The sequence below is a fragment of the Eschscholzia californica genome, unplaced genomic scaffold, assembly GCF_041429995.1.
Source record: "Eschscholzia californica isolate CP2 unplaced genomic scaffold, dmEscCali1.0.p SCAF_6, whole genome shotgun sequence".
NCBI lineage: Eukaryota > Viridiplantae > Streptophyta > Magnoliopsida > Ranunculales > Papaveraceae > Eschscholzia > Eschscholzia californica.
Window position 1 is genome coordinate 44,083,569 of NW_028238483.1, and position 27,048 is coordinate 44,110,616.

The 27,048-nt window shown below is 35.6% G+C and overlaps 5 protein-coding genes across 6 annotated transcripts; 3 read left to right on the forward strand and 2 right to left on the reverse strand.

The window, feature by feature from the left end:
* Nucleotides 1-782: 782 nt before the first annotated feature.
* LOC147535436 (dnaJ protein ERDJ2-like) lies at nt 783-5,958 on the reverse strand. The gene is made up of 11 exons (XM_086649521.1): nt 5,715-5,958; nt 5,062-5,293; nt 4,858-4,953; nt 4,398-4,518; nt 4,180-4,286; nt 3,788-4,005; nt 3,432-3,609; nt 3,195-3,314; nt 2,678-2,764; nt 2,269-2,379; nt 783-1,791 (listed from the first exon to the last, which is right to left on the reverse strand). The coding sequence occupies exons 2-11, from the start codon at nt 5,245-5,247 to the stop codon at nt 964-966; spliced, it is 2,052 nt and encodes a 683-aa protein (XP_086505647.1). The 5' UTR covers nt 5,248-5,293; nt 5,715-5,958; the 3' UTR covers nt 783-963.
* A 927-nt stretch (nt 5,959-6,885) lies between these two features.
* LOC147535437 (Tic22-like family protein) lies at nt 6,886-12,119 on the forward strand. Its single transcript, XM_086645141.1, has 9 exons — nt 6,886-7,701; nt 8,405-8,499; nt 9,097-9,176; nt 9,447-9,488; nt 9,560-9,687; nt 10,026-10,206; nt 10,394-10,572; nt 11,234-11,476; nt 11,587-12,119. Exons 1-9 carry the CDS (start codon nt 7,133-7,135, stop codon nt 11,891-11,893), a joined length of 1,824 nt encoding a protein of 607 aa, XP_086501267.1. The 5' UTR covers nt 6,886-7,132; the 3' UTR covers nt 11,894-12,119.
* Nucleotides 12,120-17,904: 5,785 nt separating this feature from the next.
* On the forward strand, nt 17,905-19,923 carry LOC147535438 (WRKY transcription factor 22-like). Its single transcript, XM_086650858.1, has 3 exons — nt 17,905-18,594; nt 18,716-18,829; nt 18,932-19,923. Exons 1-3 carry the CDS (start codon nt 18,128-18,130, stop codon nt 19,539-19,541), a joined length of 1,191 nt encoding a protein of 396 aa, XP_086506984.1. The 5' UTR covers nt 17,905-18,127; the 3' UTR covers nt 19,542-19,923.
* Nucleotides 19,924-21,151: 1,228 nt separating this feature from the next.
* LOC147535439 (uncharacterized) lies at nt 21,152-25,232 on the reverse strand. 2 transcript variants are annotated; one of them, XM_086648076.1, is made up of 2 exons: nt 22,649-25,232; nt 21,152-21,521 (listed from the first exon to the last, which is right to left on the reverse strand). In XM_086648076.1, the coding sequence occupies exon 1, from the start codon at nt 25,019-25,021 to the stop codon at nt 22,676-22,678; it is 2,346 nt and encodes a 781-aa protein (XP_086504202.1). In that variant the 5' UTR covers nt 25,022-25,232; the 3' UTR covers nt 21,152-21,521; nt 22,649-22,675. The 2 variants fall into 2 exon arrangements, with proteins under 2 accessions (XP_086504202.1, XP_086504201.1); XM_086648075.1 differs by having other exon boundaries at nt 21,152-21,709; nt 22,649-25,214.
* A 36-nt stretch (nt 25,233-25,268) lies between these two features.
* LOC147535440 (F-box/kelch-repeat protein At3g06240-like) lies at nt 25,269-26,521 on the forward strand. The gene has a single exon (XM_086648079.1). The coding sequence runs from the start codon at nt 25,289-25,291 to the stop codon at nt 26,390-26,392; it is 1,104 nt and encodes a 367-aa protein (XP_086504205.1). The 5' UTR covers nt 25,269-25,288; the 3' UTR covers nt 26,393-26,521.
* Nucleotides 26,522-27,048: the final 527 nt, after the last annotated feature.

Below are 27,048 nucleotides of genomic sequence, written 5' to 3' on the forward strand. Positions count from 1 at the left end.
ACCGACTGCAGTAGACACTGTTCTGACACCTTGTACGAAAACTATCGTAACTCTTCACTCGGAACTCGGATTAACAAACCGTTTGAACTACTAGAAAGTAGACAAACAGACCTTTCCAAAAATATAAGAATCACACCGAGATTCTTCATATATCAATACCAGATGTAAGTTGAATTTAGACCAAAATACTGTCCTCTCTATATGTTTTATGAAATTCTAGATAAAACTAGTCTCTAAGCCATTTAATCGTTCTTTCATGTGATTAACAATACTATACCTATCATGGAATAAATTGAAAGAGCCTACAAAAAAATTAGGAGATAGGAAATCTACCTCTTTTCGCGTTAGATGACTTTAAGACCACAACCATGGCTTGTTCTCTCACTAGAGAACTCTATTTCCATCACTTTTCTTCTTTATTCCTCCTCCCATCACTAAGGAGCGGCTGCACCCTCTTTCTTTTCTATAGGGTTTCCTTAAGAGTGAAGAGAAATAGGGTTTTTAAACCCACTAGTATTTCATCTAAACAAAACTGACCTAGACTTTTATTATTTCCACCCAATTTGGTATATCAAGAAAATAGGGGTGTTACATTTACCATAAAAAGAAATTCAATTAACTTACATAACACAGAAGATACATTTCTACTTGATTTTGGCAAGTACATGTGCAAGGTATGTTTTTCCAAGGCCAATGAATCATAGATCCAAATACAGCACTAGGTTTATGATGTCACCACATGATGATCTCCTAAAAACTCAAGAAACCCAAGAGAAATAAAATTTATCCCAACAAAAATTTTCACCTTTTAATATCCCTTATTCATTTTAAAACCAACAGTATATAAATTCCAGATTTAACAACTTTTTTCGGGTTATGGTGGGGAAGCAAGTTCATCCACCAAACAACTAAAAAAGGGGAAAACTAAATACTTCTCCTTGACTGGAACGAACAATCTCTATTTTACTCTTCGTCGGAGCTTGAACCTTCAGAGCTAGAACCACTGTTTTCGGGCACAACACCGTTGGTAACAACTCCTTTTCTTTTTGTATTTTGTTCATCTTCATCGTCTTCACTATACTCGCTTTCATAATCGTCGTATTCTTCTTCTTCATCCTCTTCTTCCTCCTCGACTCCTTCCTCCACAGTTGGGCCTTCCTCAACTAGGCCTCTAGATCCAGCTCGACTCCGTTTCATAACTTTAACTTTCAGATTCGTCTTCCTATCGCAACCGATCCATGAATCACATAAGCAAAATGATGTAAGATTGTAGTTTCCTTCGGCAGGGGCCTGGAATTTCCCCATCACAAGTCTAGATCCACTTTTAACTTTCTCGATAGCTTCCCGAACTGCAGAACTTATTTCCTTTACTGTTGCTCCAGAACCCTCTTTTATTTCTTGAATTGCTTTTGATGCTGCTGTTAATGCTGCAGCTTCATCTAAGAAACTGACCTTTTGAGACATCCACACGTCATTCGAGACTGGGTCAGCGAGAAGCAACCAGAAGTTCTCTTCCTTGTGGAATGGAAAGTAGGGTGCATGGGGTAGGGCACCAATTAGGCCATTTCTGCGTTTGAGTGTGACCCATGCTTGCATTGTGACGATATCTCCTTCTTGAATACCTTCTTCGCCTTCTGTTTCGCAGGTGATCTCGATTGTTATTGAGGGCATCATTTCAAGTACTATTTCCACGTCCTGTACTTCGCCATCAGTAAATCCTGCAACTTGAGTTAGCAGCTCAGCACGTTCCACTTCCGTCATGTCTCTGAGTTCTTGAAACGTTCGGACCTTCTGCAGATATATATATATATACATATATATATTTTAGACACTCGAGAAAGAGAATTTATCGCACATAATGACTTACTGGGCTTTGGGACAATTGCTGTTTGTAGTAAAACAGACTCAACAAAGCGGGTTTCAACTCTGGGAGATCACAACACATTTATTACTCCTTGATACTAATAGAATGGACTTTCATGGTCGTGTGTACCAAGCAGATACATTGTCATCTTGGATTGTTAGGTACAAAATAATTATTTAGATAAAAATGCATTTCCAAACATTATACTATCTTCATTATTTTACTCTTCTAAATACATTATTCCTAGGCAAGCAACGTCTATGTTCAGAACCTCAAGAGGGTGTCTCGGGTCTAAATGAACTACGCACTATTTCTGAAAACTTTCAATGTACAACTTAGCAGGTAGAGGATAAGTAGAGCGCATATACACATAAAGAGATTATTATTATTATCAGGGTACTTACTTTGCGGGCAATCTTCTTGACAATGGTCTCACTAAAATGTGGTAACTGCATAAAAGGTGCAAAGCCCTCGTTAGATGCTCCCGCTGCTTTTCTTGCACTAAGAGGAACCGCCTGCATCATGGTACATTCAAAATACTTTCAATACTCCCAAGATATGGGCTGAGACTAACGACATATATGGTAAAGTAGAAGAAGTAACTATGTAGGTACAACAATAACCCAATACAGTACATATCGCCCTCATACTCAGTAATACGCTTTCAGGGGAAATGCTTCAGATGTGCCTTTGATAGGTTTGTTGAAGGGTTGGTCTATGCATGAGGGCCGAAGACAACAGAAATATGTAAGGCTATCACTTGTTAACAAATACACCAGAAACCCAGTATTAAGCAGTTATTAGAAATAGCACCTGAATAATACTCTGAGAAAGCTCTACAACACCAATAGCAGGCCTCAACCATCCGTGACCTTGATTATTGCGAGGTATAATTGCCATCTGCGTGCAGAAAATAAATAATGAACAACTAAATAAAAATAAATGTACAATATCACTAAATAAGGCACAGTAACTATTTTTCCTTTATTTGTTTCTTATTCTTTCAAACCAAAAAAATGAAGGAAAAAATTACGTTGTTAATAAAGCTTTGAGAATGAGTATCTAAACTCCTAAATCCACTATGAACAATGAAAATTAAGAACTTACTTCTATCAACATGAAAGTAAGAAAAAACCAATAACATAAATATCCATCTTAAGACGATTTCCTGATTCCAGTGCATGCTAAACTCCTAAATCCACTACGAACTTGGGAGCAGACTCAAGTTATGTACCAGATGATATTTATAATACAAAATAATCAAGCTGAAACAAAAATGTTTAGTTACCCACTAACAGAAACCTCTGTGGAGGGAAAAGCATGTGCATACCTTCATAAGCTCTTCAAGAAGACGAGGTGCCATTTCAAGTACACGTTTGAAATCACCTTGTAATGCTGATGGCAAATCTGCTGATTCACGAGTAAGCTGGGCCTGGACCAACAGTTCTGTCTGAATAGAACAAAATTATGAGTGAGAATGAGAACCTCCGAATAAGAAACAGAATCTAATAAAAACTAAAAAGATAACACCAAGTGGGCTAAGACATATAATAGATCAGAAAGTGACCTTAACAAGAGATGGATGCTGCTTCCAAAACTTGGCTTGTTCTTGCCGAATGTTCTTAAGATCCAAGTTCAGCTCACTCCTAACTAACATAAACAGTTTCTGAAGGGGTTCCCCGTCACTCCTACGAACTGGAATTTCCATGAACTCAGCAGCCTTGATAAAGACATCCATAACTTTGCTGTGTCATAAGGCACTATTAGAATAGACAATTGAAGCACGTGATAGAACTTCACAAGTAACCCAATTGAAAAAATAAAACATAGTTGCAGTATCTATAAGAAGGCCTCAGCATAGCTTCCACAATAGAAACTGACACTATTTTCAGTTGAAATGTTCAAAATTGCATTAAGATTTACCTTGGGGCCAATGAAGGCTTCATGAAATAATAATACGTAGACAATGTTTGATGCATGACATAGTTCCCAGTATATTTCGATGACCTTGAGAGATAAATAACAGCCATTATCAGAGGCAGGAGAATACAGACTCCCACAATCCCAAGTAAAAGAATTCCACCAGACGCTCCATCAATATTGAGTAAGAACTGAGGAAGAGCTATTCCCATTTGTAACCCCTGAGTTCAATAGAGTACCACACAAACCAATTAGTTCATCTACCATCCACAACTCGTAAAAGTTTGTTAAATTAAAACACTCAAAACTAATTCAAATGAAATTAAATCCCTCTATCAAAAGAAAAACATGAAGAAATAGCATGTACTCCCACATCCAAAGAAAGGGATATATACCTGTCTGCCATCTGGATGACCATATTTTTCGAAATTCTCTCGAGATATTGGATCAGTTAGAGCTTGATAAGCCTTTGATATGAACTCAATAAAATATTTGTGGGCCTCTGCAACCAGAAAAGAAATTGGTAAGAATAGCTTCACATGTCTTTACTAACAAGCCTTAATTTTGTGCCAATGACAAACAACATAGAGTAAAGTCGTGGAACAAAATCAACCTGGATCAGGATTTTTATCAGGATGGTACTGAATAGAGAGCCTCCTATATGCTTTCTTTATTTCTGAATCTGAAGCTCCAGGTACTAAGCCAAGAATGCCGAATGGCTCGAATGGTTGGCTCTGAGAAAGAAGAACGATGATCAGTGCGAGGCAATACAAAAGCAGAGACCACATTACATTGAACATTTCTGTCTACAAAGACAGGTCAACAAATTCTTAAGTTTTCTACAAATATAATAAACAGTTCAAACTGGAGGCCTTCAAGGACGGCGAACTTTCAGTGGAGCAATGACCATTGGGAATAGCTTTAAGGCATACTATCTATGCATCTTATTCTTGAAACAGAAGATAATGCTTGGTATTCTATAACAAGGATCATTGGTTTTCAATATTAATTCAGTTGGACAATAACAATGAAAAACCTTTATCGAAGCTCGAATATAATGAAGCTTAGGATACCTCACTGCTTGTATGTTTGATGTAATAAATCAAGACACACATGACGACCCAAAGCAGCACAAGAGTTAAATTGCTGCAGGTTGAGAAGTTAGATATCTGCAAGACAAAGAAAAATAAGGCATGAGTAAAAAAAGGCGCCTATTGCTTACAGAGAAACGCATCTTCTTTGTAAGCAAATTAAACGGAGAAGTCAAGAAATTTTACCTGTTTAAATATAGATTTGCGGTATTTTCCGGAGCGCGAGCACACAGCACATTGACAATGTATGCTTTTTGTCTTCTTAGAGAGAGCACGGCATAACTTGATTATAGTGTATGGTATTAAAGGTATCGCCATTATAGTCAAAATGAAGATAGGGAAGAGTGAGCTATTCTCTTCTGATGAAACCATAGCTACCTCCTTTATTTGAAAGAATAATGCTACTTAAGTATTATTCCTGCAGAAAACATTTCTAATTAGAAAACTGAAAATGTTAAACAATTTTAATGGAGTACTACTTTTTTTGAATCAAAATTTCATTTTGAAGACAACCCAGTATAGGAAATTCAACCATAAGAAACATGATAAGAACAATATCAAACGGAAACCCTAAAAGAATTGGAACTCAATTAACACCCCTTACAAAAACTAAATTGAACCTTCAATTAAACAAAAAAAAAAAAGATAATCAAATCAAAGCCAATTTCAATACGAAAATGAATTCAGAACTTCATATAGATCCAATCTGAAAACCCTACAATGAATTGAATTCGAAAAAAAAAAAAACGTATGGTAACTGAGATCCTACACAAATAATCATAAACCTTAAACCCTCTAGATATGAATCAATAACTTGGTAATGAAAATCAATAACTCACCTTAAGAAGATTGGTATTTAGTTATTCAGAGTTCTTCACCTTTCCATCGATTAAGAAGATTCTTATACTACAAAGTGTTGTTGATCTGTTTGTTCGAGAGAGGGAGATCGAGACTGGAAAAACGTAAACCAGACGAAAATAAACTTCTACTTCTTACCTCCTTACTTTCTACTACGTAATTGAGAATGCCCCCTCGACTAATACATCATTGAGTTTACCCCCTTGTGGAAACGGAATGTGTCACATCAGATACTCGCATCACTGACCGTTCAAATGGGTGTGAGTATCTAACAGAATCCACGTAGCGTTGGTCTATTTCTTGCGTGTGGCTGACGGGTTAGAAACAACACGTAGTGTGAAGGGTCATGTTGCCATTTTGTAACGGGTATGGGAACCCATAATCCAAGCGCGCACCACGACCTGTCAAATCTGTGACGGGTCAACACGACATAGCTCGTGTTGACCTGACTCCAAAACTGGTCATGGTGGTCTGTTTCCGAGCCAACACAATCTGTTGTCCACCTGTATAACAAAATAAGAGGTCATTGAGTTCGAAGGTGGTAAATTACCTTTTGAACTTTTTGGTGTAATTTATGATGTAAATGTTGGATCCAAGTTATTTCATTGGTCAAACTTTAAGGTTCGAACAACTAATAAGAGAACTCGAAAATAATGATTTTCCAGTCGACAATCATTTCTTCTTATTTTAACTTTTTGGTAATGAGTATGGGATTGAATCCTAAATATTACAGACATCTAACATTTAATGAGAGATACGCATTTTCTTTTTCTTAAAGTCTGCTGAATGGAAAAAGTGAGATTTTCTTTTTTGAAAAATCGACTACAATCTATGTTAGTTGTTATAGGACAATGATAAATCAGTAAAATGTGATAAGCCCTTGGGCAAACCAAGGGTTGACATTAGAGATCCTAATTGATTTGATTAATAGATACATATCTTGTCCACCATTCTTTGGTGTAGTGGTAGGACATCCCTCTCAAACCCACGATCTACAGAGATCGACTCTCTGTGAAAGCAGTTTATCACCAAGATTTATAAAGTATTTAATGATTGGTTAAACTTAGGCGTTTATCGTGTTTATCACATTTTAATGATGTATCGATGACCTTTAAATAGTAGTCAATTTCTTAAAAAAAAAAACTAAAAAATAGACACAAAGATAGAGATCCAACGGTCAATAATAACCCGATTGTAGTCCAAGTTCAACGATTTCGTCGGGTGACTGCCTCCCCCAAACAAAACTCCTCAAAATCGACTTTCCCTTTCTTCTTCTTCTTCTTCGGATTAAATCCAGAGTCCAGACACCCATTAACATACAACTTAACTCTAGAGAGAGAAAGTTTCAATCTTCAATGTATTTATAAATTAGTCGACATCCATCGATTTGGATCCAATCATGGCTTCCAGTAATGAACAACCTCATCAACAAAACAACAACAACATCACTCGTTTCATGCAATCAGCCTCATCATCTCTATTCTCACTCTTAACAACAACAACCCTAAACCCTAACAACACCCTAAACATCATTACTAATAATAAAAACCCCAGTAGTAGTAACAAAATCAACAATTCCCGACCACCACCACCAGTGTCATCATCATCACCTTCATTGTCAAATCAGCTAAGTATTATTTCAACATCTTCATCATCAATTTGTGTTCCTTTACTCTTCTCAGAAGCTCCTCCTCCAATAAATCCATCTAATTTTGCCCTACCCTCGACCCCAAATCCATCAAGTAAGAGCTCAAGTGAGAATAATTCAATGTCATCAACATCAGGAACGAAGAAAGGTTCTGGATTTCCATCAACAGTTAGAATAGCTAGTCTTAATTCCAATCAGAAAGGGGGTGGTGCTACTGGTGGTCCTGCTTTTGTTGGCCAAGTTTTTAGTATGTGTGATATTTCTGGTACAGGTCTCATGGCAGTCTCTACCCACATTCAAATTCCTTTCCTTTCCAAAAGGTAATTCATTCCCCCCTATTTCAAATTACCACTAAGTATCCATTTTTATTAGCAAACTTAAAATTTGGTTGCTTCTTCTCCACAAAGTTACATGTTAATGGATTTGGGTATTATCATGATTTTGAAATGCACCCTTGATTTATCAAACATGTTAAAGAGAAGTGCTTTACTTCTTCCACATCGTCGTAGTCGTGTGTATACTCTATACTAAAAAAAAATGAAACTTTCTAGAGAAAAGGAACAAGTTCTGATTAATAAAACTTATTTGACCCATTGAAACCATTAATATAACAAACTAGGTGTCAAATTTTGATGGTAAGAAAATGAAAAAGTTACAACAATATGAAGTTTTGAGGAAACATGCTCGTAGATTTACCCAATGATGATTTTTGTAGCAGTTCCACGAACTCTTCTTATTCTCTCGTGTAGTGCTTTAAGAATTTCTGCAACCAAGAAATGTTACGATTTACATCTAGAGTTTTAAATTTTCTTATTTAAGGTGTGGAAGGAGGATTAAATTTCCCGTTGTTCTGATATTTTTGTTGCATCATCTCTTAGGTATTATATTCATGTAGCTATAAGCTACTAGACCAAACATTTGTGGAAGCCTTCCGGTCTTCCATTTATAACATCCGAAAAATGAGCCAATTAATCAATGTGTGAGAGTACTCTGTTAACTATCTTCCATCTTTGTACTCTGTAGAACTCCTGAGTGGATCAAACGGATGTTTGCAGCAATCACTAAAAATGAGAGAGATGGTCCCATGTTTCGCTTTTTCATGGATCTAGGTGATGCAGGTAAATGCTCTTCTTCTACTCTTTCTGTTAATGGTATTACAATTACAGTACCTTTGTTTTGAGAGGATATATGAACAGACTAACTTTTACGTATTTGCCTAGTTCTGAGTGATGCTTATCTACATTAATGCTAGAATATACATGTCCTATTTACATGTATTTATTCATATACCTGTCTAGGATTAGCTTATTTGCTAATTTGGCTACTGTAATATAAGATATTCCAATGTCATTAAACAGAAAATGATAGTCTCCAGAACTACTTAATTATAATGATTCAAATAAACATTTACAAACATTTAGACCTTAAATAAAAGCGCCTAATAATGTTTTTGTAATCAAGCTATGCCACTCAGTTACCAGATGCTGCCATCTCTCGCTGCTACCCTTGTCATAATGTTAAGCCATGCTAATCTATAATGTACTTCAGCACTACGTTGACCTTCGTACTTAAGGCACGAGGTAACTAAATGCGTCATGCCCCCAAAGCTGTTTTACACTTCCTGTCTCAATTTTGTAATTTTTATCTGTATTGCATATACTAGTAGTTTAGTACAAGGAGAATTTACTGCATTCTGACTTATCATGTTTTGGTAGTTTCTTATGTTAAGCAGCTAAATATACCAACTGGTGTTGTTGGCGCTTGCCGCCTTGATCTGGCATATGAACATTTCAAGGTATTCCATATTTCAATTTCTACACCTGCCTGTTTATTGAGTTCCTTACGTCTAGCTGTAGGAAGCTGTTAGTTTTCCTATGTTTAAAAATTTGTGGCTGGGTAATTGTTTTTTACGTTGGCCAGTTGAACCATGGTAGTTATTTACTTGTGAACTTCGTCTGTTTTAGACGTAATTTTCGTAATGCTAGCACTTTAACAGAGATTTTGAAAGGCACTTTATTGAGTAGTATTGAAGCTGACATATAGTACATCTCTATTTGCTGCGCAGGAAAAGCCTCATATGTTTGAATTCGTTCCAAATGAGAAACAGGTAATGGTCTCTCACTCACTCACTCTCCTTCTCTCTCATATTTCCTTGGTAACCATTTGTTATCTACACAGGTCAAGGCAGCCAATAAACTTTTGAAGACGATCCCTCAAAATAGTGGAATGAGAAGCATTGATGGTGTACCTGTATTTACTGCTGAAAACCTAGATATTGCAATAGCTACAAATGATGGAATTAAGTGGTACGACCAACTTGCATTGTTGTCATAATTCAAGTTTCCATATTTATAAGATGTACATGTTGCTAGTTTAGGTTTTTTCCCTCTTCATCCTTACACTTGCTTTCTTATTTTCCTCTAATATTTTACTGTTATTTCGTTCCTCTATGTCAAGATAGTGCCTTTCAAATTTCCTTAGTCGTAATCGCGTTTCAATGTGCTTCAGTGTTTCTCATGAATTTTTTATTCTCTCAATTAGTTTGGGTAGTTGTCTCATTTCACATCTCAATGACTTTATGGAGAACAATTGAGTTTCACAGTTAACATATGATCTTCTACTGCTAACTGTTCCTTCATTTCAGGTATACACCCTACTTTTTCGACAAAAAGATGTTAGACAACATCCTTGAAGAATCTGTTGACCAGCACTTCCACACGTTAATTCAGAATCGACGCATTCAACGACGAAGTGATGTGATTGACGACAGCCTGTCAGCAGAGTCGGTTGAAGACAACATGGATAGCTTATGGGAACCTCCAGAGGTATATAAACAAATATAAGTTAGGCGGTTCCGTGTCAGAAGATAAATGGTTCAAGTAGTTAGAAATTTAGCGGATGGAAAGAAAAAAATGTAAAAGTTAAGGCCATGTTTCAAGTTCATTGTACTTCCCATTACAACAAAATCATGGGTTCTGTTTTGTTTATCGATTTACCCATTATCTCAAACAGGTGCAAGAAGTGATGGATGAGATGGGACAACCGACAATTCCGTTGAGTGTCATATCAAAAGTTGCAGAAATGCAACTTCATTATGCAGTTGACAAAGTTATCTTGGGAAACAGGTGGTTACGTAAAGCCACTGGTATTCAACCAAAATTTCCTTATATGGTCGACTCATTTGAGAGAAGGTATCATCATGTCATTTTTATTCTTTTAAATACTCCGATTTCACACGATAGTGTGTAACGTGCCTTTTTGTAAATACTGAATTAACCTACACACTTCCAAAAAGAGAAATAATGTCAGAATCGGTTTTTTTTAAGTTCGATATTGTTGACCTGCTTCACAAGCACGACGTGGGTCAAGAAGACCCCAACAATCATATGCTAGGGCTTTCTAGTCCCATGTTAAGCCTGTATGAGAAAAAACTTGCTCTTTCACTTTTGGCGCGAGAATCTGTGGCTACGGACTTGTAGCGTTTCATGCTGGCTGAAGTCCTATTGATGTACAATAATTTGATGCTATTGCCTTCTCTAAGACATGCAGTAACATGAACTCTTGTGGAAGTAGTCATTCCTTTGCAAGTGTAAAATCTCCGAAGCTTCAAAATAACCAATATCTCATAAGAGTATCCATTTTTACTTAATTTTTATGGTAGTTCAAACCTCAAAATATCCCAATTACAAATACTAAAGGAAAGCAAATGTCGGCAACCAAAAAATCAGGTCGACGACTGTCGATGTCTTATCGCGCTGATGTTGACTGTCACATCTACAATTTCATTAGAAATCTTTGTCATTTGTTTCCTTAATAGATCTCTATTTTATCGTGTTAGTGAAATGATTGCAGGACTGCGGCTTCTTTGCTGAAGGATTCTGAGGCTACAAGCACCACTGCCAACATCATAACAGAAAGCGAGAATCATACACATGAAACTAGACTTGCTTCTACAGATATAAATCTAGAGAGTGCTGGACGGGAACAAGGACAGAGGGTCAATTCAGATTCCAGGTTCCCGTTTGGAGATTGGTTTTCAAATCCATGGTCGAGAAGACAGTCAAAAACGGATAATAAGATAACTTCTGAAACAAGGTTAGAGCAAACCGATAATATAAACAAAAAGGAATTAAACAAGATACCCCTCTTGTCTTAATATATACTTCTTCTGTTTAAACCGGACCTTTGTTCTTTTGTTTTGGTAGCATGGACAGAACAGGGAGAGAATACATCAAAGAAGTGCCAGCAAATCCCCTTCTTCCAAAGATTACAATGGTTGGTATCTCAACGAGTGAAACAGGGCAAATAAGCAGAGCGAATTTAAAGAAGACAATGGAGGATCTAACACAGAAACTGGAGCAAACAAGCCCAACTAGTGATAACAACAACACCAATATTGAACTCAGAGATGAAATTAGAGACCCTTTATTCGTAGCAAATGTAGGTGATTACTACTCTGCATCGGCAAAAACAACAAGTTCTTCTCGTTGGGTACGTGCAGGAAATAATTGAAAGATCATTGTCACTCTAAATAGTCCTGGTGAGTTTAAGATTGTACATTAACTTAGTATGACTGTGTTTAATTTAATATATTAATCTTCACACCTAAGAATGTAGGGTCGTTGCCCATTTTTTCGAACTTCTGCAATTATATGCGCATTAGTGTTCCTTTAGGCAATGTACAAACCAAGATTTTGGGCTACTCTTCTAGTAAATGGCATATTATTATGTACTTAAACTCGTGATGAAATAGAACTAGTTAACATGGAGAAATTCTCACAACTGAACAATAAGTACGTCTTTCGCATATTAGACTCCCTAAGTACGACATTAGTGACACATTAGTGACACATTAGTGACGGCATTCATCCGCCACTCACTAGTTACACCTTATATGTAAGAAGAGAATAATCATTTTCTAGATGAATATTCAGACTTGTTAGAGGTCCTAATAAATCTAGGTCAAGTTAGGTCAGCCAGACAAATAGTTGGGTGAAGAGTTTTTTTTTGTTGAGATGATCCTTATATTGGTATAATGTTCAAGTTTCTAAATTATGAAAACAGTACAGAGGATGATTTAGTGGATAAATAGTATTCTCTTTTGATACTAAATTAAGTTAATTGACATAATCATTGTTAGTTATACAAAATTAGTAGAAAATGAGCAACTTCTAAGATTGGCTAGGGGATTATTTTATTAGGTTTGACTTATTGATTCATGATAGACCTTTTTAGTTGCAATTTCTAGGTTTTTCATGTGTGTGGTATTTTCTTACAACACTGAAATAAATCGTAGACAATTCAAACAAAAAATTTCCTTTTGTTGCTAAAAGTGCTAATTTTGATATCTTTGACCTTTTTGTGTGTAAAATAAATCTAATGATGAAAAGGTCACAAATTTGTGGTAAGTTGTAACAAAGCCTAAATTGATAGTAATTGATTGGGACATTTTTATTATGGTGGGGGTGAATGTTGTATGGGGTGAATTGTAGCCCTAGTTTAGTGTGGCACAACCCGTCTCCACTATAAAGTGTGGGTATGTGTGTGTATGGTGGTGACCCTTTTTCCCTTCTCTCCTCTCCCATTCTCACCTCAAGATTTGGATGGTTAGAAATAGAGAGATGGGAAAGGATAAAAAGGTGAGTGGAAGGTTAGGTGATTAAAGATTGCCATCTTTTCTTTGATAGCAAATGTATTTATCAAGTTCATGCCCTTTTGCCAAACCCACTTTCTTTCTTCTATCTTCATCTTTTACCCATCAAACTCATCCCTTGGTGTCACTTGTTTATGGTTTATAGATGGAATACAACATCCGAAAGAGCATGGTACGTAGAGTTTTTATGACTTCTTGTTGAGGAATGAATATTCTCGTAAAGTTGTACCACTCTGACTATATAATTCTCTGATCTGTTTTCGAAAATCATAGCGATATAATTCAAAAACTAGTGGTGACTAGGGAAAAAGTTTAAAGTTGGGTAAGTCCTAATTGGTATTGTGAGCTTGGTTTTCTTCCCTTTATAGTTTTGAGTAAATCCTAAAACAAGAAAATCCTTGGGTATGTGAAAACAATGAAGAAAAGTGTTAGTTACTAACATGAAAGATGTAACAAGATAGAAGATTCTAGGAATTGCTAGTTTCCAAATCCAATCTAGTTGGGAAGAATGGTAGTCCAAAAATGGAAACAAATTGACCCCCACCAATCAGCCAAGACCTAGAGAGAGAGAAAGATCTTTATCATGTCCACATCTCTATTCTCTGGGAAGGAAGAAGAATGAAAAGAAACCAAAATAAGAGAAGCCATTGAGGGGAAACTTGAAGAAGCAAAGGTGGTGGCAATGGTGGTGGTGGTCCTTTTCCTCATCCTCTTTTTTTCAAAATTTTGCCTTTTCCTTTTCTCCCTCACCCAAACAGTCTCTAGTTTATCCCCTTTTATTTTTCGATCTCTTATTCTCTTACATTTTTCTTTTTGTTTCCGTAAGAGGATATCATCTTAAATGTTTCATTTCTTCTATTTTGATTTATAGATTAAAAATCAATCCTCAAGACTAGACCTAAATCAAATCTAACTAGTGAGGTTGATGGGTCAAAATCTTCAACCATAAAACAAACTTTACATTGAAAATACCCAACTTTAGGTTATATTAAATCCTTGCCGACTAAATATTTTCAATGGCAAGTTGCCCATCCAAATCATGGTCAAACTCTTCTGCCGCCGAATGAATAATTCATTCTTTTGTCGTAGTCATTTCGTTATACATAGTAAAATAGTTGGACTAGCTTCTGGCAAGATGCTATCATTAAAGGATAAATTACGTCGGAACCGAAAATGTCAACATGAAAAAAAAAAAATTTGTCATGTAATTCTAAATGATCAATTTACGGGATCGTTTGGAGAGTGGGTGGGGTGATGTATATTATCACCATAATCATAATCATAGTTTTTTCTTAAATCATTGAGATTAGATACCAAACTTGTAAGGTTTGTAAAGTTAAAGACAATAGTGATGATAAAAGAAAAATATATAAGCACATGATCATATAATAAGCACTAATTTGAATGCCGTTATTGCATAGCAAATTTATAGGAAAGGAAGATACAAGAATCCAATGGCCATTATACTATCATGTGATAAACCAAGCTTGCCTAAATGATGATTCCACTTAAAAAATCAAGTCTAGTGGTGGTTTTAGGTAGATTTTTTTCTACCTTGATGTCAAGTTCACAAGTCAAACTATAAAATTATAAAGCCCTCCCTCCATTTCTCACATTTTGATTTTGATGCCAAAGGGATGTTACAAAAGCCAAAAAATCAACATAAAAGTCAATTAACATTTGGGGATGGTTACGTTCCCATCTTGGGTTTGTTGATTACATTTCGTTTTATAATATCGATTTTTTTAATCTCATGTCGGCATAATAAAAGCAAGTTTAATTAAGGTTGCAACAGGTTGCGATAAAATAATGTGTTTCTCTACTGGGTGTATGTTGTTTCATTTTCACCGTTTTTAATTTTAAAGGTTGATTCGCTTGTAAAATTTATGAATCCAAGAAAGTTCACATAAAATCTATGCTAACCTAGGTAACTAAAAGATAGTTTGTAAGTCTGACTAGTGTGCGTGTACAAGTACATGAAGACCTATAAGTCTCCTCTTCCACAATATTATTTATACAAAATCTCTTTAATAGTAGTACATCGATGTAAAAAAAATTAGTCCTGATGGTTTTGTTTGAAATCTAAAATCGAACAAGTCATACTGATTTACTTGGTTATTATTGTAATATATTATTTACCCAAGAAGATAAGACAACAATAAGTTAATAAGTTATAGTATAATTTCCGTCACATTAATGAGCAAAAATAGTATTCTTATTAATTAATTAGTTCCATCTTTTTCATTTTTAATTTGATGAATTTAAGTATATAGCTTCAATTCTAATATACTCCGTATATACTCCTATATTCCGATGAAGTACAAGCAACAAATATATTTTAAACCGTCTTTTTAATATTTAATTTCACATTGATATATCTAACTAATCATTTTACGAAACGGGTGGAGTATAGAACTAAACGGGTGGCTCATAATGGACTAATTCTGATATGGAGTCTACTGGGTCATTGTGACGAATATGTAGTTGTTGGACGTAGGGTTCGGAATTAGGGGCGACAACCCAAGTATGTCCGCAGACGTTGCGTTCGCAAGTGACCATGAGCGCAAGGTGATTGAGTTGGGTGAGGCCCATCCGACCGATATCTTCTTAGCAGACAGACACAGACTAGAGGAGTTACCGAGAGAGGTCTGTCTGTGCTCATCCACTTTAGTGATGTCCCGTTCGACCGTCCAGATAGATATCTGTCCATATAGGACTCGTCCGTTCTACCCCCCGTCCCTTGTTCGAAAGGTTAGCGACCCTTATATTAGAACCCTTAAATTTCTAAGGATTCAGTATATAGGTTCAACGACCCTTAGATATCCTTTTACCCAATGCGATGCTCGACCGATTGTTGTCCGGCACGACCGCGTAGAAAAATGGGTACAGACGGAGAGAAAACTCAGAATTGTTCGTCTGCTTAGTCGGACAATCCGAGCAGTCATCAATTCATCATAGAGTTTGGTCTGTTGACTAAGAGGATGTATGTTCACGACTGTTTGTTTGGTCCGATTTCCCACCCCCTAATTGGACCAAGTCACATGGGTGGTGGTAGGATGGTCATCCAGCCAATTGTCACTGTGACTGACACGGTTTAGTCCAAATAAGTAGTAGTAGTAGTAGTAGGGGTAGGTCTTCTCTCTCTATATTTCTCTATCTCGGTCGCCCCCACTTTCTCTCTCTACAGAAAAATAATGTGAGAAGAAATTCAAACACACGCGCACGTATTGCATGTAAAAGAAAAAAACACTGGCAGGCACCAATACACAACGTCTCTGCACGTCTCTGCTCCTCCTGCTGGGCACAACCGCTGCCTGCACGCGCAGCAGCTACTAACTACTATCTTCCTCGACTCTTGGGTCTTCTGAGTCGACTCACTACCGATTCGACTAACTACATGCACTTTGTGGTAATTTTGTTTGGGAAAATATTTCCTTCATTCACTTCTTAAGAAGTTAAGAGTTACTTTCACTGGTTCCCTATGCTTGTGAACAACATATGCAAAACGTTGAGATGTTAGAACATTGATATGTGAAAGAAAAGAGAAATATATTGAGGACGTTTGATATTCTTAGCAATTACATAAGATTTTTATAAAGAATTTTATAAAAAAAAAAAAATTAATAATTGTATTATGCGGGATTATATGACTCGTTCTAATAATACGCGACGCAAAGGGATGATGTTCTGCAAGAATAAATAAAACTCGAAGTAGAAAGATATTTGTGGTGAAAAGTTAGATATTGCTTCTTCTGTTTCTTCTGACTTCTGACCACCACTACCACCGACCACCATCTTTTCTTTATCTATTATGTTTCCTCTTTTTCTGTCTCTTTCTCTATCCTTCTTCCTCTCCAACTATCTATGTCAGGGAGAAGAACCTCTTCGCTAGAACTTCATCTAGTTTAACTAGACGGAAGCTAGTGTGTATGTAGAAAGAAAAGGATGCTTCACCGGGTAAATCAGGTAAAGATAATACTAGACAAAGTGTCAACGAAGGATTTTAAGGGTTTTGTAAATAATTATTTAACCCCATTTATCTTAGACGACATGGAGAGAGAGGTATGTAATTTGGCGAAAATGTATGTTTGAGTACTACGTACTGATCACAATGTTCGCGTGGATTCTTTCATCATTCATTATGTCAGTCATCAACATTTTTTGCGTCAGTGTGCCAGCTAGAAGACCTGTCACCTTTGTACTGTTCAAACTATAGAGTTATTCATGCTTGATTAATTCAACTCAATATCTCATTTATACTTGCATACACATAGTTCATAGCTACACGTAATCTGTAAATCTCTAACAAACATACATGTTGTATTAAACAAATATATCATCAGATCAACATAAAATTTTATTCAATAAAATTTTAGAAATAAAAATTGTTCTAAACCTTTGTGGCCAACGTTTCCTTTTGAAAGATCGTTCTATCAAATCAACTCTATCTTTTTTTTTTGGTTGCTGAAAGATCAACTCTATCTTATAATATGAAATTTATACCATTTACAAATGGATAATGGATTTGTGTTGAAAAAGTTGGGCACCATAACTTTGTATTAGTAATGGGTATCCATTTTCTTTTATAAAATTCGTGGTAGCCAAACAGACCCTTAGAATACACAAAACTGAAGTTGATACAGGTTTTGTATTGTGAGTGGTGGACATCATCTAACAGTCAGTCCGAAAATTACAGACTTTGAACTTCTGACTTTTTCTCTATTTTGAAAACCGCTTTTGACATTTGTTAAAGTCAATGGAAAAGCAAAAACGGTTTCATTCCTAGAGAAAAGACAAAGATAGGTGGTTTTGAAAATAAAATACCACTTCTGTCAAATTCTTCTTCTCTCTCTCTTATCTTTCTCTATATATATATATAAAATAAAACCAAGCTTGGGCTTCCTCATCTCTCTCTCTCTAACTTTCTCTCCCTTCTTACTTACCCTTTGCAAAGTCAGCGCCATCCTTTGTCTTCATCTCTCTTTCTGTTTCTCTCTCTAAAAACAGGACCAGCAATAACAGAGGAAGAAAAAACAGAGAGGAAGTAATTGTTCTAGGGTTTGCACAAAATTCAAGGCATCCTGGATTTAGTAATGGAGGAAGATTGGGATCTACAAGCGGTGGTGAGAGGGTGTTGCAACTCAACAACCACCACCAACACCACCACTAGCACCACCGGAGCGAATTCTTCTATTGAAGATCCTTTCACTTTTGCCTCTTTAGATGGTGGTAATTTTCGAAATGAAGATCAGTTTCTTTCTCTACCAGATCTATTTGAATCATCAAAAAATGTTGTAGAAGAACTTGAAAAGCTTTATAAACCCTTTTTCCCCATCTCTCAACAACAACAACCCATTTCTTCTCCAGTGAATATATCAACAACATCAGCTAGGGTTTCTCCTCTTCTTAATAATGGTGGATTACAAATACAGCAAAATCAACAACTACAACAACAAATGAATCAGCAAAAACAGATCAAACAAGTTCAATCTCATCGTCCTCTTACTAGTTCTTTAATTTCTAGTACTTCACAATCTCAAACACCTCGACCTAAAAGAAGGTAAGATTTTTAATAAAATTAAGAGAAATTAAAAGATACCCAAGTTCGAAATCTCCTTATTAATCAAAATTAAGAGATGCCCAAGTCTTAAATTTCTGTTAATTTTTGTATTCGGGTTTAGGAAGAACCAGCAAAAGAGGGTTGTTTGTCAAGTACCAGCTGAAGGTGTTTCTTCAGATATGTGGGCATGGCGGAAATATGGACAGAAACCCATTAAAGGCTCTCCATATCCAAGGTGGGTTTTCTCTCTCCCTAGACTCATTGCTCATCATCATTTTCTTCATCAATTTGTTACTTTCTCTCTCTAAAATTGACTTTCTCTCTCTCTGAAAAACAGGGGATATTACAGATGCAGTAGTTCAAAAGGTTGTTTAGCAAGAAAACAAGTTGAAAGAAGTCGATCAGATCCATCAATGTTTATAATTACATATACAGCTGAACATAATCATCCAGTTCCAACTCATCGGAACTCACTCGCCGGAAGTACTCGTCACAAATTTTCAACCTCACAAAAGGGCACCATTAATGGTGGGGATGAAGAAATTACAACTAATAGTAATAAACTTCCTTGTTCATCTTCTCCAAATTCAGCAGTAGATCTCTCTCCTACTACACCATTAACATCATCAATGGATGATGAAATTAAACAAGAAATTCGTGAAGAAGATGAAGAATTAATTGATGATGATGAAGAAGACGATCAGATTCTTATCCCTTCTGATATGTTAATGGCTGATGATGACGATTTCTTCATGGGTTTAGATGAACTAACCGGCGCCACCGCCAGTCCCACCACCACCACCACCGGACCACCCAAATCCGACAATATTCACTCATCTACAACCCCAGATCCGGTGTTTGATGATAGTTTTACAGATCACTTTCCGACCAATTTTCCATCTCCTTGGTTTACTAACAACGCCACCACTGCCGCTGGTGGAAGCTGATTTTCCTTGTCGGAGAATTTTATTTTGTTTTTTGTAAACATTTTAATTTTCTTTATTTTTGAATTTTTTTTTTTTTTTTTACAATTTTTATCTTGCTAGAGAGAGATTTTAGATATTGATTGTAGAGAGAGAGAATCTCTCCACCACCAACACTACAAATTGATAGTACTTGTTTTTTAAAACCACCACCACCACCCATCACCACCACCACCATCATTGGAGACCTTTTCTAGAGAGAAATTGATTCCATGTTTCAAGGTTCATAGTAATAGAATATTGGTGGACTATTTTATGGAAAATTGTATGTGAATGTGAGTGAAAATGTCAACGCTTTTTTTAATTTTTTTGATATTTTATTAAAATGATACTAATTTTGTATTTACCACCTTTTCTTTCAATTTTTTTTTTTATTATTCTTCTTTTTTAACTTTCTATATATCTTGACAGCTGTAGATTCCCCTGTCTCGAGGTTGAGCATCACCGATTCCTATTCCGAGTCGATTCGTCACGATTCAAACACAAGATTTACATGCTCACCTTTCACTATCAAACACTAGAAATTAATTGTGAACTTGTTCTCTTTTTAGTTAAAGTTTTAATTAGTTTGAAAATGGTGGAAGTGGAAAAGTTAAGAAACTAGATTTTTAGGTTAAAATGGTATAATCTTTCATCAAAAAAAAAGTTAAAATGGTATAAGATGTGAGAGAGTGATGATATTTGATTTGCTTTTGTTTCTATTGATAGCTAAAAGCAAGACAAAGTTGATTATGAGATAATTAAACTAATCTAATGAAATCAATTTGTTGCAGCCAAAATTGGAGCTCCTAATTAGCCACGTATCACTATCTTCACCAACCATGTGAGATGTATAAATAAAAGCATCTCTAATGCAAATCTCAATTTTAGAAACTCGAAGTGCCACGTAGGACTTTTAGAGTTTTTATCTTAAAATTCATCTCCATTGCAAAACTCAATTCAAATCTCCAAAATGACGTGGCGAGAGTGGAATGGAGATATCTCAAGAGGACACTCCAGAGTGTCCTCTTGAGATATCTATAAATGCCAACTCAACATTTTCATATATTTTAATGAAAAAAATGTCACATAAACAATTTTTGGAGTTTTAGATTTTTGCACGTGAGAAGTCCTTCGAATAGAGGACCTCAATCTTAACAAATAGAAATGAGAAAAATTAGATATTGACATTTGAATCTCGACACATAAGATTTTTAGAGTTTCTTTTGAGTTTTGCATTGGAGATGCTCTAACCAATTATGTTCACCCGAAAAATGCTACGACACAAAAACAAGATATGCTAGGCAGAAATATTATGTGGATTGTAGTGGTTCGTGTTTTGGATGATTCTAATCCACTAAATAGCAAATCAGAGCAAGCCACATAAGATTTCTGTTCAAAATATACCTAGCTTTTCTTATTTTCTAGTATTACTCGTCCAGTAAATATAATTTAGAAATTCGCCTTGTCCAAATCTCTACTCGAAAACTTTGATGTTCACAAAATTTAAAACCCTAAAACGCTTGATTCGTCGTCTACAGTACTTATAGATACCATAACTCAGTCCAGTTTCCGCACCTACATGCGGATTTCAATTTGCAAAGTAAGCGCATAAAATTTTATTCTAACCCATATCGACATCGTACATTCTTGAGAATAAACTGTTGTTTTTAAAATACTATTAAAACCGTAGATGTATAGGTTAGAGTAAACTACTCTTAAGAGAATAAATACTTATATAGTGAAGAATAAAAAAGAAAGGTGCAAAAAAACTAAGACAAAATTCAAATCTTTGTTGTTTGGAATCAAAATTTCTAAGTGGAGAAAAGGAAGGAACAAATAAATGTCCTACTTTTAGAAAGTTCCTCCATTGTTGATTGTTGAACTTATGAGTGAAGGAGAGACTGTGGGTTTATTCTTCATTCCTTTTCCCTATCTCTAATCTCTCAAGATTAGTTGATAATCCTGATCAATCAATGCTTGGGGTGTTAGTAATAGTAAAAATTGTTTTTAGTTGACTTTCACAATTCTTGCAAGTTGGTAATTTCTCAAATTTGATGACTTGATTAAGCTCATCTGGATCCTTTAAAGCTCCTTCATATACCCATGTGACCTAACATGACCCATTGATGTAGTTGCAGCATATCCATACCCTAATAATTTCCATTTAGTACAGCATATATATAGATATATAGAAAAATATGTCTGCACTCGGATTGGACCTATATATATGTATAACCCTCTCTATACATACAATGCTCTCATAGGAAGGGGCTATGGAGTGTGCCGCCCATGGGCTCAACCCCCGGAAACTTGTACATCCAACCCATTTGTACATACAACCCTCTCACACGAAGGTGCTCCAGAGTGTCGCCCATGGGCTCACCCTGCGGTCTGCCCTCTCATGTGAGAGGTCCAGTGGCATGTCTGAACATCCAACCTAGATGAAATCATCAGTCTGTTAAGTTTAGCCCATGTACAGATATAAGATTTTCAATACTTGTCACAATAGAACATTTTGATTACTGTGAACAAGGAAGATTTCTGCATTCTGTATGTACATTTTGATACTTCATGAAATTTGTTGTTCTTCGACCTGTAATCTAGTTAAAGCTAACCCTAAATAAATCTATTCTTTCACTAGGGATCTCGAAATACTATCTCAAGTATGTACGTTTTGATTCGTTTCCTACTTCCTATGTTGTATCAGTTTATCCATCCAAATAACATCGAAAATGACTATTTTGAGGTGATTAATAAAACTATGATCTTATATTAGCATGCTTTTTTCATCCTGAATACAATTTCGGAGACTATTCGTAAGTATTGGATCACTGCTAAATTATAAAGGTTTACTACATTGATAAGACATGGTGCTTATTTGTAGATACTGAAACAGAACTTTCACAAGACCAGAAATCTCATATAACCCAAGATCGAAGATGATATATAATGAATGATCAATCTTTAGATGCACAAAGTTGGTGTCTCCAAACTGTGTTATTGTTCTAATATGGTAACAGTGATTCTCAAAAAAAAAACTCAATGGAGATTGAGAGTTATAAGTTACATAAAAGTTGAAAAAGTAATACCTCTGAATCTTTGATATCGAACTAGTTTTACATGCTTGGGACCGAAACTGCCTCTCCCTGCACAAAATCTTTCAGTTTTTCGGTTTGACCAACGGCAGGAAGCCAATCAGTAAGGATTTCCATTGTTACATAATTAGGATTAATGGCTTGTTCAGTCATTTTATCCATCAATCGAAATGCTTTATCTAACCAGTTTCTCTCAGATAAGCCTCGGAATATGGCATTATATGTGATAACATTTGGGATTACTCCTTTATCTTGCATTTCATCCATTAATGAAACTGCTTCTTCTAAGTTTTTCGCCTTAACAAGTGAATCAATCAGACTATTGTATATTACTGTGTTGGGTTGAATATTTGATTTCAAACTCGACCCCATTTCTCTGAAAATTTTTATGGCTTCATCAAGATTATTAGCTAAGCAATACCCATGTATTAATGCACCATAAGTCACAACTGTGGGCATAAGACCTTCGCTAATCATCTTCTTCATCACCTCATGAGCAGTGGATAAGTCCCCACATTCACTCAACTTGGCGATAAGTGTGTTATATGTGACCTCGTCGGGTTTTATCCCTTCACCAACCATCTCTTTCAGCATCTCATAAGCTTTATCTAACCTATTTTTACTAACAAACCCACCAATTAAAACATTATAAGACAAACGATCGAGATGAAAACCTTCACTTTTCATTTTTGATACAATAGACATTGCATCATTCATTCGCCCGGCTCGACTCAACCCATTAACCAAAGAGTAATATAGAATGGAATCCGGAGCACAACCAGCATGAACCATCTCATCGAAAAGATCCATCGCCTTCCCAATATTGTTCACATTGCAGAAGGCACTAATCAAAGCAGTATAAGTACGAGTATTCCCTTTCAACCCCTTATTCTGCATTTCATTAAAAAATTCAAGAGCACTACTAATTCTTCCATGTTTACACATTCCATCAACTAAGGTGTTTAGCGTGATCACATTAGGAGAAATTCCGGCTTCATTCATCTGATTAAACAAATTATGTGATATGTCAATCTCACCTGCCCTGCAGAATCCATCCATCAAGCAATTGTAAGTGACAGTGTTCGGTGAACACCCGTATTGAGATCTCATCCGTTCCGTCAAATCTAGAGCTTCTTCTTGCCTCCCCACTTTGCAAAGTCCATCGACGAGTGTATTGAAAGTAATCACATCAGGTATAACAAACACACCTTCATTATCTTCTTTGTTAGTAATCTTCTCGAACAACCCTAATGCTTCATCGATTTTACACGATTTGCATAGATAATTTATAAGAATAGCAAAAGTTACAATACTAGGTTGGATACCCATTTCCTTCATTTCAGCTAAAATCAAGTTCATCTTCTTGAAATCTCTGTCTCTACCCAACCCAGTCAAGAGTGCATTAAAAGTAGGAGCTTCAACTGGACAATCCATCTTCACTAAACCATGGAGAACCTTCCAAGCTTGATCAGTTTTAGCACTTCGACAAAACATAGTGATCAATTGGGTAAGTTTCATTGAATCAGGAAAGACTTCACTTTCACCCAATTTCAAAACCAAATCAACTACTTCTTCATCTCTCCAATTCCTTCCAGGTCTTCTCAAAAAAATCGAAGAGAAAACAATAGACCCAGTTACTCTATTAGGACGAAAACTCGAATTCACTTCTGATTGAAGCATTTCGTCGAGCAACTTTTGTGCATCATCTAAACGACCCGATTTGAGCAAAACATCGAGAAGGGTATTATAAATATGAGTTGTTTTCGACGAAGAATCCATTTCATTAAACACTTGGATTGATTCATCAACCATATGGGATTTGCTAAAACAACGAATAAGAATAAAAGCAGAATCACTAGTGAGCGAAACAGTTTGAGTTTTGGAAGTTTTGTATAGATCTAATAACTTAATTTGAGAATTGGGTTCTCTACTAGCAACCTCAAAAATTGCTTGATAAGCAAATGAAGGAGAAATATCAGTAGATAGTGAATTTGTTTGTACCCATTTAAAAAAGTTGAGAGCTTTAGTGCTATTTTGAAGACGACGAATGATTTGAAGAAGACGAGGAGGAGTAATGGAAGAGAGAAGTGGTCGAAGTTCTTCTTCATCCCAGTTATCATCTTTCCTTTTAATTATGTCTAATAGTTGAATCACATTGGACGAACTTTCATCTCCGTTAGTTGTTGTTGTTGTGGATTGCTCCGGTGGCGGTGGCGGTGGTTGTTGGGGAGGAGATGAATCTTGGGTTTGTGAGATTTCAACAGAGAAATTGTGAAGAAGGAAGGAAGTTGATTTTGAAAATGTAGTAATGGGTATTTGGAATTTGAGAAGTTGGAATAGGTTTTTTTGAATCTTGAGTTTACCCATTTTATTTTTCTATGGGAGGAAGGAAGGATGAAGATCTTGTGAGAAAATGAAGAAGAAATTCGATGGGAAAATAGATTCTCCAAGGGTTTAAGAGTTGGATATTTCCACCCAACCAACTCCTTGGATCCACTTTTATTGAGGGTTTACCGGTTTAGGGTATTAGTCTAAACCCTAATACTTACCTGTTTGGTTCAGATTAGGAAACTACTACCTATTACTATTAGGGGAAACTATTGAAAAAGAAAGAAGAAAACAAGGAGGGGCACGATGAACAAACTCCCAGAAGATGTTATTATTGATATTTTTTCAAGGGTACCAAAAAAAACCATCTTAAGATTTAGATGCGTATGCAAGTCATGGAATAGGTTCTTTAGAGATTCTTATTTTACTTGTAATCATCTTAACCTTTCTAGTCAAACAAACGAATTTCGTCTCATATTTAGAGCTTCACATCTTTACTCTCCATCTCCAAATCATTATGCTAAATTTTTCTCATTATTAGATGAACCGGTTACGCCTATTAAGCTTGATTACCCAATTAGGGATGTTTGTTTTAGTATTGATATTATTGGATCCTGTAATGGTTTGATTTGTTTAAAATTGTCTCCAATTTTAGTTCGTCTTTGGAACCCATTCACTAAGGAATACAAGAGAATACCATTAGCACCAAGGGATACCTTACTGCATTGGGCGGAATACGGGTTTGGTTATGATGATCAAGCAAAAGATTATAAGTTGGTAAGAATTTTGGAAAATACTTGTTCTAGTTCATCAGAAAATTCTGGTCAAGTCCATGTCTATACATTAAAATCGAATTCATGGAGAATTAATACTATTCAATCCATTCCTAATTGTTCTTTTTATGTACGTGGAATCTTTGTTAATGGAGCTCTTCGTTGGTTGTCAAAAAATTCAACAGTTATTGTTACCTTCAAATTTGGACAAGAGAGATTTTATGAAATTTCACTACCAGATTGTTTTGATGGGAGAGGGCTTACACCTTTGGGTGTTTTAGGAGGTGATCTTTTTATTTGTCGTTATTTGAGCCGCGGTGTTGATCTATGGGTGATGAAGGAATACGGAGTAAGTAAGTCTTGGAGTAAATTGTCAATCACTCCTCCACACGCATGGTTTGCAGTCAGAAAGCCACTAGTTTGTCATAAAAATGGTGATGATATTCTATTTGAGACTACTAGTAATAATTTAGCTGTGTATGATAAAAAACAAGAAATTGTGAAGAACCTCATAAAAGTGAAAGGTATATCAGATTTTTGTACGACACTTTATATGGAAAGTCTAGTTTCACTTGATTCGGGTACTTATGTGGGTCAAGGAGAACAAAGAGAAGACTCAATAGAACCAGTGTTTTAAAAAAAATGAGAATACTATGATGAGCTATAAAGAAAGCCAGAGATTGTTGAAACATTGGGAGTCAAAGTTCTTTTATTTTGGACTGTTTACTATATAAGATCATGATTATTAATTTTTGTTTTCTAGTTATTGTTCCTTGTGTAAATTTTGATGACATTTTATCTCTTTCTTTCAAATGTAGTTCATAAAAAAATTGAGTCTAGGGTACATAAATAAGTTTAAAAGTGTATTTTTTTGTGAGCACCAAACCTCAGACAATTTATTTTCTCTCAATATTGTCATTATATAAATATATTTTAAACTATAACTAAACCAGTTTTTTTTGGGGGGATTGAGTTAATTAAGATATTATTTTCATAAATCACATGCATGTATTCCTGGATATAAAATGATAGTCTTCTATCATTTCATTTGTAATGACAATTTATATATAAAAGGCTACTCTGTAGAGTACTTTTTGAGATCTCCAGTGGAGACGTACAAAGTTGAAAGAAACTCAATTTACTGAAAGAAAATTTAAAGTGAGATGAATTTTTTTTCTCCTGGTTTAATTTACAATTTTTTTTTATATAGACTCCCAGAAAGAGTCGTTACACTTACATCACATTGACACATCATCATTACACTAATAATCTCATACAAATAATAGGCAATAA